Source organism: Podarcis pityusensis (genome assembly GCF_964106645.2).
Source record: "Podarcis pityusensis genome assembly, chromosome: Z".
Lineage (NCBI taxonomy): Eukaryota > Metazoa > Chordata > Lepidosauria > Squamata > Lacertidae > Podarcis > Podarcis pityusensis.
Genome location: NC_138044.1, coordinates 28,968,187 through 28,985,968, shown reverse-complemented (window position 1 = coordinate 28,985,968; position 17,782 = coordinate 28,968,187). Strand labels below are relative to the sequence as shown.

The window sequence follows — 17,782 nt, the reverse complement described above, 5'->3', positions numbered from 1 at the left end:
AGCCAAGATTTTGTGACTCTTTTGGTGGATACTTTAGCAGATCTCAGGGTTTTTCAGTACTTGCCAATATTTTCCTCTTCTTTTTCAGTGGCCCATTTGGGCTTCATTTCTGTTTGCTTTTAGAATATATGATTAAATATAAGAGAACACAGTAGAACTGGGATCCCCTGTTGTAGGCTGGAGCAAAGGGAAAGGGAAAAGCTGAAGGCCACAGTCTCTCTAACATGGAAGCATGTTAGATATTACAAATAAACAAGACACCAGTAAAGCTTGTGTATGTGTGTGTCAGGTAGAAATCTTTATTATGAAATTCATACTACTGTAACACAAAACAGAGTGAACGGAAAGATGCAGAAGTACATCTGTTACTACAGATTTTTTTGAAATCGATTTTCATTGCTGTGTGTTGATTACCATTATTAAGACTAACTTAGCAGGAAGACAAAATACCCTTCAAAGAAATCAGCAATTGTGAAAAATATATATATTAAGAGAGAACCAGAACATCCTGTGATTTGATTTCCTAATCCAGGACCCAGAATGATCACAGAAGGGGACAGAAAGATTTTTTTAAAAACCCCATTAAAAACAGGAAAGGCAGTCATTAATTTAAAAAAAACAACCCTTAAAAAACAACCCCAAGATAGTTAAAAATGATAAGCCTGATTATTATTAATAAAAACAAGAAAGCCCTTACTTGAGGAAAGAGTACATTATCTCAGGTTTTAAATATAAAGCACAAGAATTCAATTTTACCAAGTCTCAAAAAGCTGTTTAAAGGCAAATGCTTATAAAGGAGATGTTGGCTTAGTTCTCACGGTGCTGCTGAATGTACATCTGGGGTTGCCTACTTTTTCAAGATGCAGGTGTGCCATGCATGACTGAATGTCGTTCCATACAAACAAACCACACCCTCCATGTAAACAGGGAATTTTCTTTTTGCATGATGTAGTTATGGCCTATAGTCACAGAATGAATTATATAGTAGTACAGTAGTACCTTGGTTTTCAAACATCTCGGAAGTCGAACATTTCGGTTTTCAAACAAACCTCGGAAGTTGAACATGCTATGCGGCTTCTGTTGAGTGCAAGATAGCTGTCAGTCCTTGGTTTTCAAACATTTCTGACCTCGAAGTGTCTTCCAGAATTGATTATGTTTGAAAACCAAGGTACCACTGTAGTAGTAGTACTACCATTTTAGAATGGGACAACAATGAATCACCTAAAGGGGTATACCTCAATGAGAATTAGCCTCTTGCTGGATTATTGTGCCCTAAGATTGCCATCAAGGCAGCCTGAACTACACAATCTTTTTTTCTTTAACAAGCTAGCAATAATGCTTGTTATAGATTTTTCACCATATCTCCTGGAATCATTGCTTGCTACCTGAACCTGCAAAGCAGTCCAGGGATAATAAATGGCACACTAACATTCAGAATTGAACATTTTCTTCCCAGAACACATGATAAAGTTGTCCTGAACTGGGATTCACAGTAGGACCAAGATCAAAACTGGGCACAATGGCTGTGACTGAACAAAACTGAATCCTAGAAGCAACAGCAGCAGCAGCAGCAGGGTTCGGCTCACAGCACGGATGAAAGCTTGTACTTACTTTGACCTTTGATATGAACATAAGACCTCTTCTAGCAGCTAGTTTCCAAATAGTGATTGGTTGGAAGCTTCCAGCAAGTGTAGGGAGCTATCCTGCCCAACTTCGGATCTGAGCCACTGATACTAAAGAGATCAACTGGAGGTTCCATTTTAGCAACTGTAGCTAACAGGCATGGATAGGTCTGCCTTCCGTGAATTTATCTAATTGGCAGTTAAATTCATTTAAGACACAATCGTAGCTGTACCCTAAGACAGAGAATTCCATTATAATATGATGGTACCAACTACTAGCCATTGCCTCTTACTGGAAAAGTCTCAATATTCTATGAATACATTAACCCAACATTCACAGGTGCTGTTTTTGCAGGAATTCTATGGGTTTGCGAATTCTTTAAAAAAAACAAAAACACACAAACAATTCTAAATTTGCAGGCTGTTTGGAATTGCTTTATTGCAATACTATGGCATGAGTCAATATGACAATTTAAGATGTTCCGTTGCCTTAGTGGTTGTAGAAATGACAATAAAAAGGAAATGTCAAAATTGCTTCCTGAAATTGGCTGTGATATTCCCTGCTGTCATACCCCCAAGACTGCCAAGTTATGGTGATTCACGTAAGAATATTTGTTCCCACCCTCCCATACTGTGTTTGGAAGAAGCCACATTCCAGGGAAGGAGAGTGAAGGTGTTAAGGGGACTCATGAACTCAAGATCTTGTACCATTGCACACCATTCAACACAGAGAGAAGTGGGGACTTACATTCCAATTTAGAAGCACTATTTTCCCAGTGCTGACTCCGTGCGAGTTATATTTACATGTCCTAAAACAGCCATGTTTTTAAGGAAAGCAATTTTTTATCCCACTTGTAAAAGTGAGCAACTGAAAAACAACATCCACAACATAGTCCAAAGTTTCTAAAATGCATGCAAGAAACTTAAAAATATGCATCTGTTCAAGCTCAATATATGGACCACAACTTCAATAGACCACCACTGTTCTTTCCGATGCAATGTGTTCAAGCTTTTGTCCTTCCAACAGGAATTATCCTATCCCACCCTTGACTCAATTTACTACAGAGTGCAGTTAGAGCTGGAGCGTCTCCAGATGCTAATTCACTGGAGGACAAAGAAAGAGACAGGCAAAAAGGGATGGCTTCCTACTGTATGGCAAAACATGAAAACAAACCATTGGTTCACCCTACTTTCTGCAGTCCTACATCACTTTGGGCACACATGGGCAAATACAATGTGTGGATCAGGTCCCCATGGGTGTAGGCCACCTGTCTCAGTTATTAAAATTGCTGCCTATATATCCCTAATCTGGTTGAAACATGAATGATTAATCTGGACTGGGGAACCTTCTTCAGCCAAAGGGCCACATGACTTTCTAGACAACCTTCTGGGGGCCGCATGCCAGTGGTGGGTGATGACAGAAGCAAAAGTGGAACAACAATTTGCTCACATATCTCTCCGTATCTTTCATCTAGGAAAGCAAGAAGCACGATCAGAGCTTAAGGGCACATTATATCCTGGCAAAAACACTAAATAGGTATAAAGCGGGCTGATGTGACTTGAGAAGAGTCCCACAGATAAGGTACATTTGCTTCCCAGGCCTGAGGTTCCTCATCCCCTGATTAAGTCCCAGAGAATGAAGAACATGCTATGGATTTCTGTAGCCCTCCTTCTATCTTGTGCACTGGTTGCACTTCCATTTCCTAGGTCACTTCCAGACAAGTGACTTATTGGGCATTCTACCTCATTTGTTTGCACAAAGTTTGTGGGCAAGTTATATGGTGTGCACTGTTGTCAAGCATTCTGTATTTTTTTTTTAGGGGGGAGGTTACATTACATCATGTCAAACATCTGTTATGCTACAATTTACAGTGCATTTTCCAATCACATCCTTTCGAAAGAAAATCATTTGGAGTGGGGGAAGTAGATTTATTGTTCAGGAGTGCCAAATCCACATTAAAGGTGTAGCCTAAATTTGCTGACATGCAACTGAATCCCAACTGCAGTTGTCTGGAAGTGGTCCTGGTTTCTTGTTTCATTGGTATGAATAATTAGGAAAAGAATGGACAGCAAGACCCTCTAAGCAACGATCTGAAACTATGGACTGAAGTAGGTTTGCAACCCATAGCTTGCAAGCAAGCAATAACCCATAGTTTTCTGATTCAGATGTCACTGCAAGCTACAATAATCACATCCCAAAGGAGACAGAAAGGAGAATCCATGCAGAAGAGGGGAGAAAGAAACATATTTTCCAATCCAAACAGAGCTCATACTAAGAAACCTGCTCAGAAACAGCATTTGGGCTAAAGCAAATATTGAAAGCTACTCCATAAACTGCTGTGCTTCCAACTCTTTTACATTACAGAGCTTGTAAAATAAGGCAGCAGCTGCTTTTGGACTGCACCCATTTCTTCAAACATTGCATCCAACATTTTCTATGGGGGGGGGGGAAACAGGTCAGCGAAGGAAGTCACATAACTGCTTTCTCTTTTAAACTTCACTGTCTTCTCAAAATATTCTGGAGTATGGAGACTTTACTCCTCAAGCTCATCACCCAGGTCTAACAAATGATAAGATGGTGACAAGCTACACTATGTCTAAAAAGGAAGCCTGATTCTCAGAGCGCTTGCATATAGTAGACAGTCCTGCAAATTGGTATGAATCCCATTCATAAACACACCAATTAAAGGGAGTGCGGGGAAACCCTTGAAAAGAAAATACTTGGTAATAAGGATCAAGAAGACTATTAAGGTCAAAATCAACAGATTAGAAAGCATCTTTGTTCAATATACAAGGGGACAAGAGATAAATTGTGGCCAGTAGACAAAAGGTGTTTGGCAAGATATCACTGGATCAGAGCTTTGGCACACAGTCTTCAAGATTACTTTCCAACTTAGAGGCCTCGATGAATCAGTCCCCCAGAATGCTTTCTGAGTGAAGTTATTGCCTGTTGCATGATAACAGCTCAATATTGCACTAAATGAAAATCAACACGACGAGCAAAGATTGCTGAAAGCAGATTCATGGCATTGCAAATCCATGCTGACAAATCTGTAGAGGTGGCATTTTTTCTCAGTATCTCTCTTCCTACAAAGCAGCGAAGATTTACCCAGAATGACTATTATTCCAAATAGCAATAACTTGATTATGCTTTTCAAGTTCTAATACATACACGAGCAAAGTGGAATGGATTTTTTTTTTGCAAAACGTCGCATGAAAGGCTTCAAATTTTACAGAAGATGAGGACCAGAGCAAGTTTATTTCTTGTGTTTTTTTGGCTTATTTGTAATATGGTTTGTTATGTACATTTCACCATGACTGCACTAAAATCTTACACAAGTAGGCATTTTCAGGTCCTTGAAAAACAGATATAATGTAATCAAACCTCTAGTTTGTGAGAATTCCTCACATTGGTCACTCCAATGAAAATTATAAGGCATTTTTAATAAAGGTCTAAGCTGTGTGCTGAAAAATTACAGTAGACAATTTCAAAATGCATCCTACAAATGAAGAAATACCCTAACCTCAGCAAGCAACTACAACTATTACTACACTACACATTAACTTTTTTTATTTCAAAAATCACATTTAAAGAAACACCAACATTATTTTTCAGTAATGTTTTTGAGGCACTGGCGTTGATTAACAGAATTATTTGCTGCTGTTTCAGCTGTTGGATCTACAAGTATAACTACAGATTTGCATTACTAATAGTAAAATAAGGTGGGGTGTTTTTTTAAGTTTACAAAAAATAAAATAAAAAATTACACAATTGCCAAAAAGCAGATTGCACCACTTGGGTGAACAAGTGGGGGGAAATTCATTATTTCTAAACACTTCCCTTAATGACACCCTTTGTCTTCATGGCAAGTTTGAGTTTTCACTTGGCATTTTCCATTTTATATTCATGTATAGTGGGGATACCGTGTGCAGCAATCAGCATAGGGGGTGGGGGTGGGGTGGAATTCTTGAAGCATAGATAATTTTGCTATTGTATCAAAAAGCTGTTGAAATTTCCCTTCGCAGAACATTTAAGGCTTTAGGCACAGGGGGAAATATTCACGCTTCTTGCTTCGCCAGGGCTTCTGCCTCCTAGAACAACAACAATAACAACAACATCAGAAATAAACAAAATGCAAGGGTGTTATTACTATTAAAACAAAACAATGGCAACTTGGACACGTGTGTTTGTTTTGATGACAGACAAGAAAGGAAAAATTGTGGCGCTACTTGGGCAAATAACAAAGCCACATTGTGTAAATGGCAGAATTCCCACTGATCTCAGCTTATCACTCACAGGCCCAAGGAGACACTGTGTGCTAGCATAGGACATAAAAGGCAGACTAGCTCAAACACCGGCTGGAACTGCAAAGTCTTGCCCCTTTCACACTGGTTCTGTTGCTCATTGCTGCTTCTGCCTTCTGCAACAACAGTGGGCAGGGAGTGGCTGGCAGTAGGAATGGAACCAGTGGGAAAGGGCAAGATGGCAGGGCTTCAACTAGTACTCGGCCATGCAATCCTAACCATATCTGCTCAGAAGCAAGTCCCACTGAATTCAATTGGGCTTAAGCCAAGAGATGTGGGGTTAGGATCACAGCCCAAGTCACTTAAATGCCTGCAAGTTCATGTTTCAAGGTGGGCTCAGAGCATATCTGAATAGAGGCTGATCCATTAGGGTAGACAGGATACTGCCCACCAACTGCAGTCCTTCTTACTTACAGGCCAAGCCAGGGGTGGTCCTGCCTGCCATCTTCCTCCTCCTTAGTCTTGGTCTTCCACTTGCAGAGCTCAGTAGGAAGGAGGAGGATGGGTACAAAGCTAAAATTAGTGGGCTCTGGCTATCATTGGTTCTAGCTCTATCTACCTTCCTACCGCCCTACTAGTCCCAATAGAAACCAGCACCCCTGGAAGAATCTGTTCCAATGTCTCTTTATCTTACATCTGTCAAAAGTCTTAAGTTGCATTCTAATTTGTGCAACAGCAAACCTAGAATGTTCTCCCTAGAGATGCTCAACAGCTACACTCCTATGTGTTTCCTGGATTGTGAACTGCATTTTTTGCTGTTGTTGGTGATGAGTTTTTAAACCAGCACATTTCTAGATGTTTCCATTTTAGAAACCTTGATTTTTTATTTTTTTATTTTTGCACTAAGTTGTTGCTTTGGGTATGTTTTAAATAAATTTATAAGAGTGTGTGTGTGTGTGTGTGTGTGTGTGTGTGTGTGTGTGTTTTAAAAAACAACCACCCAGGTTTTCAGCACATACAGTATGTACTTGGCAGGGCCAATCCTGGCTCTCAGGTGTGTTTGCGAGGACATCACATGTACATTTTTTGTGTATACTCAAATCCTGCAATCAGCAATTCAGTAGCTAGGTTTTGAAAAGTCAAGGTATATCCCCCAGAGTTTCTTTTCAGGGAAACTGGTGTGTGTCTCTCTGTGTGCAAGAGATATAACCAAAACACACACATACACAAAAAGCAATGGTTCACAATACAAATGCTAAATATTTTCAAATCCTCCCCCTTTTAAATTCAAGGAGTCAATAAGCATGACAGCTAATAACCTTAAGAACAATAACCTTAAGAACCAACTTATCAGATCAAAAGGTGGGCTGGAGAGAAAATGTAGCACTGTGAACACTTGATAGCGAATCAATTACTCTTCAAACGTGTTTACATAGGACTAGCTTGCCTGCTAGCATTCTTCTATCTCATCTGATTGAAATCAGAAAAGAATTTTCCCATTTCAAGACCTCTCACAGGAATCCAGTGCTTAACTAACCTAGACAGCTACGCAAAACAAGTCTGTAAACTACCTAAGGCAAAAGTTTGTTACAGAGAGACAGCACGTTCCAAGAATGTTCAGATATTTCACGGCTAACATTCACCTTTACAACAAACGCTTTAGCAAGTTCTGATTTTTAAGGACTCCCTCTCCTGTCCCCCCTTGTGGATTGTTTCCCTACCCACCTCCTCTCTTTCCTACACATTATGGTAAGCACAGGATTTAAGCAGTCTACTTTCTGCCAGAAAAAGCAGCCAACCTGGATCAGGGCTAAGGTGTGGTGGGAGAGAGAGAGAGAGAGAGAGAGAGAGAGAGAGGTTTAACCCTTTCTTCCCTGCAATACTGCCCCATCAAGGGTATACCAGCAATACACAGCACCACTGGGTCAATTCGCAGCACCTCTCTCTCTCTCTCTCTCTCTCTCTGTGTGTGTGTGTTGGAGGTGGGATGATTTTCAGTGGGACAATGGTGCAGAAGGTTAGGTGCCCCCAATGCTGCAGTCATTATGTGGATAGTGATCCTCCATAGATGCTTTCTGCAAAAGCACATAGCTTGACTTTCTGAAAACAAGTAGAAATCTTCCCTTAGAACTACTATGATGTTTTACTAAAGAAGTGAAAATATTTACACAAATACCTGTCCGGGGGGGGGGGGGGAAGCAGACATCAAGATGAAATTATACGTACCTTGGAACCAGGTGGGGCAGTCAAGCCTAAAAAGGCGTATACCGCATTATTCTCTCTAGCTTCGAAGAAATCGTCATAGTTCTTTCAGATTAAAAAAAAGCAGAAAGACAATCAACATTCCAGCAATAACAATCCAGTTAGAATGGCTCATCCAAGGGTCACCAACATGGCACCCTTGGGCACAGTAGAGCCCATTGAAGTCTTCCCCTGGCCCTTACAAAAACCATTCTCACTCAATGCCCCCTTGGTTGTGAAGATGGTTATCTTCTTCTAAACTGAAAAGTTTAAGAAGTTAGAAAAGCAACACTCCTTCCCACTTCCTTTTTCAATTCTACATCCTTTTCAAGACTCAGATTAATTCTACTGGTTCCAATGTTTACACTTTGGAAAAGCAAAATGTTTGCATAAGTGCTTATTCTCTACCCCCCCCCCAACTCTCTCAGGGAGGGGATGATCTGGAGGAGCAGGGAGTAATCAGAAGGCGCTCACCCCAAAATCTAAAAAGGCTGGTGAACCCTGGGCTAGTCGTTGAGATATGGTAGCTGGGGGCTCATGCAGGGAGAAGTGTTCTCTAAGATAACTTGGCCCCAGGTTATGAAGGACACAGTATCTTGCTCTTCATTAGCTGCATTTGTAGGTGGGGTTGATTGAGTTGCTTCCCCCTTTCCTTCAAGAAAGAACACTCTACTCCCACTGCCAGTTGCCCTAGGACCACAAAACAAAAATGAGGCATACTCTGGCCTGTGCCATCAGCCAGGGCCCCAAAGGCTGCTGGGAGCTGCACTCCATGCCTCCTGGAAAAAGCATCATGTTAAGCAAGAGACCAACCTGGCTCTTATTGGCCAATAAAGGAGAAGCTGCTAGCTTTCATTTTCCCACCTCATTCCTTTTCTTTCTTTCTTTTTTATCATGCCTTCAAGGGACCCCCCCCCTATATTTTATTCAAGTTGGCACCCCTGTTTGGCGTGACAATGAGTTGGATTTATTGATGTATTTTGACATCATAGGATTGCTAGTTTCAATTAGCCTCAGGAGAAAGTTACATTTGTATACTGCCTATGCAAATGTAACCTAGCCAAGATTTTTTTAAAAACTTGGGGTGTGGTTTTTTTGGATGTGATTGAACAGTTTTTTATTGTAACATTCACGCTACTCTTTTATTATTGACGTTATTATGAAATTGTTCTCGTAACTGTTGATTTTATGATGTATTGCTGTTTTCATTGATAAAAGCTACACACCGCTAATGTAAGCATAATTTTTTTGTGGAAAGACATCATACAAATAAAGTGAAGATGATATCTTACTGTTTTTTAGGACCCCCCCCCCCCCTTTTAATTGCTAAGTTGCATTTTTATAAAGTACCTTGAGCGTATATAAAGGCAGGACAGTTTTTAAAGTGTGTGTGTGATAGTAATTATATTCTATTTCTTACCCACCCTTCATGAGAAGAGCTTCCTTCAAAAGTTGTCATATCTAGTGCAGGCTGGGAATTAGAATGCCTGGCAATCGTCTAGCTCCCAAATACAGCATTAAGCTCCAAAATTTCTAACATTAACAATGTATAGCTTGAACATGGTGCCAAGACAGTAGGTCTCAGTATCCATGGCAACAACAATACATGCATCTTTAAACTCCTACTCTGTTTCTTCCTCCTCCAGGTTCTAAAAGGACTGGATAATTGCCTGCTAGGCCAAGAGCACAACATCTGATACTTGCAGAAGACACAGATGTCCCCCCCCCCCCACTGCCCAACTGACACCCTGGAAGATGCCAACAGTGAGCATCTCATTTCTTGCTATCAAGTTGTACTACAGAAATGAGAGGCCATGCATCTTTCTGTAACTTGTCTGCACTTGTAATGAATCAGTCTTTTAGTGTGGCACGCTCCCCTATTCTCTAGGTAGGCACCTTCACTGTACTGTTTTCAACATCTTCTGAAATCCACCCAATATTTGTTTTTAAAACTGCCAGTTTTTTAAACTGCAAACCAGTTAGAGGATTTGGATTTTTTTTAAAAAATAGGTGGTGTATAAATCTTTTTTAACCCCAACCCCCCGTCAAATCACTATCTTATCTTTTGAAGCAGTGCTCTTTTTCTTAAAAATGATAATAATCAGCATCCTATTTAAAAATGAAAAATTTGAATTAAAAACATGGGAGGAGATTGATGCTGCAATCCTGTACAGATTTGCCTGGAGTGAATGGAAATTATTTCTAAGTAGGCATTGCACAGGATGACACTGGTAAATCCCTAAGCTTTCTGTGTCTTGAATGATGGAAATCTAAGTTAACTCAAACAGGAAGCCAAAGGCAAAAGGGGAAGCTACACATTTCCACATTTTAGTGGGACTGGATCCAATCTGCACCAGGGAAAGTTCAAGCGTGTACACTGCTTAAGCAAACACAGTATAATGTATTTTGGTAAGGTAGAGTTGCTGTTTTTAAGTGACAGCTGGTGCTCCGACCCCTGGAAGGGAAAGGATAATGAAAAATAGACCACCCAGATACACCATTTCCTTTCAATTATTATTATTAATTAACCATCATCAGCGACACAGAACACATTGCTGGATTCAGTCAGGTTGACTCTATACTGCCAAGTGTGACAGAGGAAACCAGTAATTTTGCAACTGCAGTTGAGAAAATACTAGTGTTTAATGGAGCCAGCAGGAGGTTTTTCAATTCCCCCTGTGATGTAATCAGCCTAGCTCTTTAATGCAAAGCCTCTCCCACCAAAGGTCACAGATCTCAGGCAGGTCACATGGGAGAACCAAAGTGATGTTAGCCAAGGAGCTGCCATTAAGGGCAAAACGTTTTGCATGTCTTCAAGTCATAAAGGCCAGGCACCTAAAGCAGAGTCTTGTGTTATGAGTACCAAGGGAATAACATAGAAAGCTCCAAATCAGCCACAAGAAAACAGAAGAAAGGGGTTAGAATATGAGCATACTGCATGGTTTTTACACACTGGGGAACTTATTACATGGTTTTAACTCCTCAAAAGGTTCCATCAACAGTGTCTCTGAAAATTTTTACACATCCTTTGGGAAGACAGGCAAACTAATGCCAGTGTAAAGATCACCAGTGTCAAAGCAATGATTCTTCAACATCAACTTCATTGGACTGGTCATGTTGTTCAGATGCCTGATTATCATCTTCCAAAGCAACTACTCTATCCCAACTTAAGAATGGAAAGCGAAATACCGGTGGACAACACAAGAGGTTTAAAGACTTTCTCAAGGCAAATCTTTAAAAATGTGCTATTAAAAAAAAAAAAGGTAAAGGGACCCCTGACCATTAGGTCCAGTCATGACCAACTCTGGGGTTGCGGCGCTCATCTCGCTTTATTGGCTGAGGGAGCCGGCATACAGCTTCCGGGTCATGTGGCCAGCATGATTAAGCCACTTCTGGCGAACCAGAGCAGCGCACAGAAACACCATTTACCTTCCCACCGGTGCGGTACCTATTTATCTATTTGGACTTTGACGTGGTTTCGAACTGCTAGATTGACAGGAGCAGGGACCAAGCAACAGGAGCTCACCCCATAGCAGGGATTCGAACTGCTGACCTTCTGATCGGCAAGTCCTAGGCTCTGTGGTTTAACCCACAGCGCCACCCGCGTCCCACTAAAAAATGTGCTATAAACACCAACTATTGAGAAAACACTGGACTGCAAGCTCTCCAAATGGAGAACAGCCTTTACCAAAGGTGTTTGAAGACGCTCAAACCCAGAACAAAAGGGAGAAACCTGTTAAGAGGAAGGCACACTTGGCAAATCCTCACCGAGATCAACTCCCGCCTGGAAACCTATGTCCCCACTGTGGAAGGATGTGTGGATCCAGAAGTGGCCTCCACATTCACTTACGGACTCACTGTGAAGACCGTGTCATGGAAGACAATCTTACTTGTCTACGAGTGATCACCAAAGAAGAAGAAGACATGGTTTTAAATTTAATCAGAAAACCTTTGGGGGTCTAGGGAGATTGATAGGCTTTTTAATCTGTTTGTAACTGTTATATTTGTAACCATTTATATATGAAGCTGTTTTATGCTGAGTCAGATCATTGGTCCATGTAGCTCAGCATTGTTTACACTGACTACCTAGAGACGCCAGGGAGTGAACCTGGGGCTTTCTGTGTGCAAAGCAGATGCTCTACGACAGAGCTATAGCCCTTCGCCAAACTTTTAATACAAAGTACAAAAAGGAGGACAAAAAAAGGAAACTGCTGCCCCTGTCAAAATATCCCCACCCCACCCCAAACCAAAATTTGGCTCCTGAAAATTGGATGTTCACTTTTGGACTAGGATGGAGGATTTCTTCTCAGCCCTAATTTCAGGGCTTGCACAGGAGAATTTCCCACTGTATCCTTCCAAAAGGCAGGTAAGAGAGGCCTGGTTCTCACCCCAAGGTACCGGCCGTCATTGAAGATTCGTGGAGGCAAAGGATTCCCACTGGTCGGCCGGCAGTTTTCGGGGATGTTCTCCCGCATCCATTTGCGGTTCTCTTCATTGGCCGCGATGTCCTTCTCCTCATACTCTATCTTGTTGACTTCCAAAAAGCCACACACGTCCTGCTGTTGCTTTTTAATCTGGAACAATATATATATATAGGAATCAGGTGGGAATAGAAATTTAGTAATAACAGGATCAAATCTCATGGATCAGGGTAAGCCGGGGGGGGGGGGGGAAGAAAGGTATGTCTTTACAAGACATTCTGAAGCAACTGATGGATGATGTTTCATGTGCAATGGAAGGAAGTGCCTCACAATGCAGGGGCAATGGTAGGAAATGCCCATTTTTGGTTTACTGCCCTGTAATACTCTGTAGCGTTTACCATAAGTAAAATCTCCCCAGGCAATCTAAGTGATTTTGCAAGTCTATACAGAAGGAAAGACAGTCTTTCAGGTAACCTGGTCTCAAGTCGTTCAGGGCTTTATATATTAGTAACAATATATTGAACATGTCCCTGTAACTGATTGTCAGGCAGTGAAGTTCCCTCAGCACAGGTGCAATAATGTACACGACTGGTTGCTACAATCAACATCATGGCCACAAGGTTCTCACCAGCTACACCTTATTGACCAGACTCAAGGGAAGCCCCCCAAAGAAGGCATTACAACAGTCCAATTGTGAAGTTATCAGTGCATGAATCCCAGTGGCCAAGCTGTCCCTGTCCAGGAAAGGGCACATTTGGCATACCAAGCTAAGCTGGGGACCAGCAACCAAATTGCTGTTATGGGTGGGACTACAAGGAGGTTCTCTAAGGCCAATCATAATGCACAGGCAGGTTTCTCCAAATAAACAACGTGAACTACTCCTGGCCTACAGCATCTAACCATGGTTACTACCATTTCTCACCCAAATGTAACCTACATTATTTATTCACTCATGACTGGGTAATATCCTGGGTTGTTGGCATCCATCTGTCTTCAGAGACAATGGAGGACACACTCCTTTACAGAAAGGGCCAAAAGCTCAGTAGTTGAACATCTACTCTGCATGCAAAATATCCCAGATTCAGTCCCTGGAATCTCCAGGTAGGGACAGGAGAGCGGCTGCCCGTCAGTGTAAACAATGCTGGGCTAGATGGACCAGTGGTCTTACTCAGTATAAAGACAGCTTCCTATGTTGGTATAATGAAACTGTAGGATTCAGACAGCACATCTGTCCATCTCCAGATAACTCCTGTCACTAGAAAATAAGCTTAAAAAGAGGCTGGCTTTAAGCTAATGAGACTACTGTTAAGAAAAGCAGCACTACAAACACTGTGTTACTTCCGATTCAGGCCAGATGCTGGACTCTTCAAGCAGCTTTCCCATATTTGGACAAGTAAAAACACCCAAATCCTCCACTGAGCAGATGTGAGGTCAGAAGATAGGCAGACAAGCTCCAAATATGGTAGCTAAGCTCCTTGGCATGCTGGAGTATAGAGGCTGAAAGGGGAAGCAAGAGGGAGAAATACAAGTTGATTCTCACGTCTGAAGCTTCTGGTAGGATGCTCATTCAGCTACGTACACTGCAGTGACATGAAGGATGAAGGCAGAGGCATGGTCTACACATGCAGCAGAACACGATGGGGAAATGGACTACACTAATTGAGACTGCAAGTCTGAATGTTGCCTTGGCATTACAGCTCCTTCCTTGCAAATAGAAAACCAGCACAACAGGCAAAGGGCTTGGCTAGAATGACCTCTCTGATGTCCTAGTTTTCTCTCTGCTAGGAGGTATTTGTTGATAGGACTACAGCCATTCTTACCACCTCATTCTGCTGCATGTGTAGAGCAAGCCCAACAGACAATATTGTCTAAGCCAACATTCACCAGCCTCCTAACATGCCTGCACACAATTCCTTGTTGCCTATGGCTATCAAGGTGGTGCTATACTGCAAAGCTGCCTTAACTAATCCTCATAGATTTTTTGATTTTTGATTTTTTTGCAGAAAGGAAATACGAATGTACAGGATCATGCAAGCAAGGGGACATTGCACTGTCAAAGAACAGACATAGAGGAGAAAATTGAAACAGACCTTTAAAGAGAAAACAAACAAAAACCACACCTTTTGACAAGGGTCTGTGTGGATGGCCAGTCACACTGTGGATACTTTCAAAATTAATTCAACAATCCAGAAATGATTCTGCTCTCTGGAATAAGCTTTCCTCAAGCCAAGAACTGCTCTGTGTTTTACAGAAACACTGTGTAGTCAATACTCTAGCTCACATTCTTCTCTAATTAATAAAGCAGCAAGCCAGTGGTACAGAGCCGAAAATTTTCTGAATTGTTTTCCAGTGCTTTCGGTAGCGTAAGCTCCTTAGTAACAACAAATAGATGGCAATTACAAATAAAATATTTGGAATGTTGACAATTTCAAAGGTTGGTTTTTTTTTAAGCTTTGCTTACTAAACGCAAGAGTAATAAACATGCTAAAATGAGATCACTCTCTAGAGCACGGGCAAAACCCACACAACAGCCCAGTTCAACTTGCTGTCTGCTTTTTTAAAATGTGTATTTGGCAAAATGTCCTTCCAGTGGGAGTGGGGGAGGGGAGGGCTTTAAGTCTCCTCAAGATCGCTTCTATAGTGCCAGTTAGCTATAGAGCAGGCACAAGACAGAATGATTCTTGAACACTGTCAGACCAACAGCAAGACAGAATGGAAAAAGAAATTTATGTCACACAGTGAACTGGGGAATAATGGTGGGTAAAGGTAAACGGACCGCTGACCATTAGGCCCAGTCGTGGCTGACTCTGGGGTTGCGGCGCTCATCTCGCTTTACTGGCCGAGAGAGCTTCCGGGTCATGTGGCCAGCATGACTAAGCCACTTCTGGCAAACCAGAGCAGTGCATGGAAACGCTGTTTACCTTCATGCCGGAGCAGTACCTATTTATCTACTTGCACTTTGACGTGCTTTCAAACTGCTAGGTTGACAGGAGCAGGGACCAAGCAACGGGAGCTCACCCCATCATGGGGATTCAAACCGCCGACCTTCTGATCGGCAAGTCCTAGGCTCTGTGGTTTAACCCACAGTGCCACCCGCGTGCCACAGTGCCAGGTAGGGCAAAAGGCAAGGAGCCCGGCAGTAGGGGGAGTCTCCATTCTCCTACCTACTGAGGGTGACACTGAGGATAAGGGGGAATAATAAGCTGGCAACCAGTACTGTCTCTTGGACTGGATATAAGATGGCAGGCTGGCACCCCATCCGCCCTAAAAAGATGTGCTCATAGCTCAGGTAAAAGTCACAGAAGTGTGCAGTAACAAAAGGGTCTGAAAAGCCAGGAAGCACAATTAAGCTATTTTGGGTAGGCCTATCAGCAGCCCTGTTTCCTGAGGAACGCTTAGGAGAGCTGCAGACTGAGAAGCCAGAACAAATAAATTAGCCCCAGCTTTGCCCTCATTTCAGATCAGCAGGTCAGGGTTCAGGATCAAGTGCAGCCAGGTCTCTGCTGGGCCTACTCTACCTAGGGCTAGCTCAACCTGTCCCAGCTACAAGTTATCCTTTGTTCTTCTTGCTTTATATACCTAAATACCACAAACAAACAAAGTATCTTGGCGCTAATCATCACACATCCATAAAAACAACACAAAAGTAATTTAACCTCTGGGCAACGATTCACAAATAGCTGACGGACTGAGCAAGACACATCAGAAGCAGGCATTTGAAACAAAGTGCTGGCTTGATATTGTATTAATTAGGCAACAAATCCGCCAACCAAGGCACAGATGCACTAAACATCATGTTTCTTGCAGGAGCAAGGCACTCTCAATAGTGCCTCTCTGGCTGAAGACAAAGATTGGCTAGGGATACATGGTGCAAGGTAAGCTGGTCCCAGACTGTGTATTAAGAGGAAGAATTTGACTTTGTAGCCTATAGACTACAGCTAGTACAGATCCTTTGTGTGTTACTCAAAGGAGAATGTCTTCCTGACCCCAACCATCTCACATCCTGCAGCAAAAGAAAACCCACACTTTGGAAACAAATATATGGGTTCACTACCCAACTGACAGTAAGCCCCCTCAGCATCCTCACACAACTACAATTCCCAAGGTTTCCTTGGAGAGGGTTAGTTTTCAATATGAGCAGTACCAAAAGGTGTATTTTTAAAAAACAACCAGGAATGACACTCATTGTTTCTGGCATACCACTAAGTTGTACAGGGCACCCTTGGTGCCAGCCCACAGGATCTGTCCATTCAAATTGCCTGAACTGCTGTTGATAAAACTCAGAAGAAGAGAGCCGCTTTTCAGTGGAGCGATAACAAGGGAGAGATGGGCTGCTGCCAAGTCAAATTAATTTATCCACAGGGAACTAAGCCAGTCTGGAGGTCCTAACTGCATGTCGTTTTGACATTCCAGAGAACACCAGGAATGCGCATACCATTCCAATTTGAAAGAGCACCCTGTGAAAGTGCCCAGCTGAGAACAACAGTTGTGCTTTCAGAGTCTAAAATGAACACAAAACCAGCCAAGAAGTTAACCTGCGTGCCACAAACAAACAAAGCCAATAACTTTTATTTCTAAAGGGCACAGCATTTCCTAGCATTACTGTAAACGAAATAAAAGGAAACTCTGTAACAACAGGAATTTGATGTCGCTGCTTGAGTCTAGCTGGGCTTTTCGGCTTTTCACTTTTTGAAAAGGCAACTTTTTTCACTTTCTGGAAAAGTTGGGAACCTTTATCAAGCCAAGGCCCCATTTGTTTCTGGGAAATCTTCTGGGGGCCACGTGTTTATAGTGTGCAGGGCCAGAGGCAGAAGTGGGCAGAATAACACATGCAAATTTTAGCTTTGCATGGGAGGCTTGGCTTCCTACAGTAGCCTATAAACACTCACAAACCCATCTCTCTCCAGGGAAGCAAGAGGCAGTTCCAGAGTTCAAAGACCCATCCTGCCTGGCAAAGGCACACAAGAAGGATGCAAAGCAGGGCGAGTGAGAGTGTGACCCAGAGAAAGGAGGGGTGGCTGGGAACAAGAGTGACCTGGTAAGAATCCCAAAGGCCAGAAAGAGAGATCTAGAGGGCTGAGCTTTTGGAAAAATTTGCTGGCCCGGGTGCATGCCTGCTCCTCCCTTCCCATCAGCTTGTATATTTGTAAATCAAATGAGACAAACATGGCACAAATCTCCAAAACTTCCTCCTTACAAAGAAACTGATCCTGTAAAAATGATGTGGGGCACACAAACAAATCCTCCAGAAGA

The 17,782-nt window shown here is 42.2% G+C and overlaps 1 protein-coding gene across 1 annotated transcript in view; it reads right to left on the bottom strand.

Annotated features, from left to right (window-relative positions):
* Positions 1-270: 270 nt before the first annotated feature.
* Positions 271-17,782, bottom strand: part of SH3BGRL (SH3 domain binding glutamate rich protein like) — a 40,384-nt gene continuing 22,872 nt past the window's right edge. Inside the window, exons 2-4 of the mRNA XM_080991359.1 lie at positions 12,497-12,682; positions 8,094-8,174; positions 271-5,714 (exon numbers count right to left, since the gene is read on the bottom strand). Coding sequence (XP_080847485.1) covers positions 5,682-5,714; positions 8,094-8,174; positions 12,497-12,682 — 300 coding nt within the window. The 3' untranslated portion in view covers positions 271-5,681. The remainder of the gene's footprint in view (positions 5,715-8,093; positions 8,175-12,496; positions 12,683-17,782) is intronic.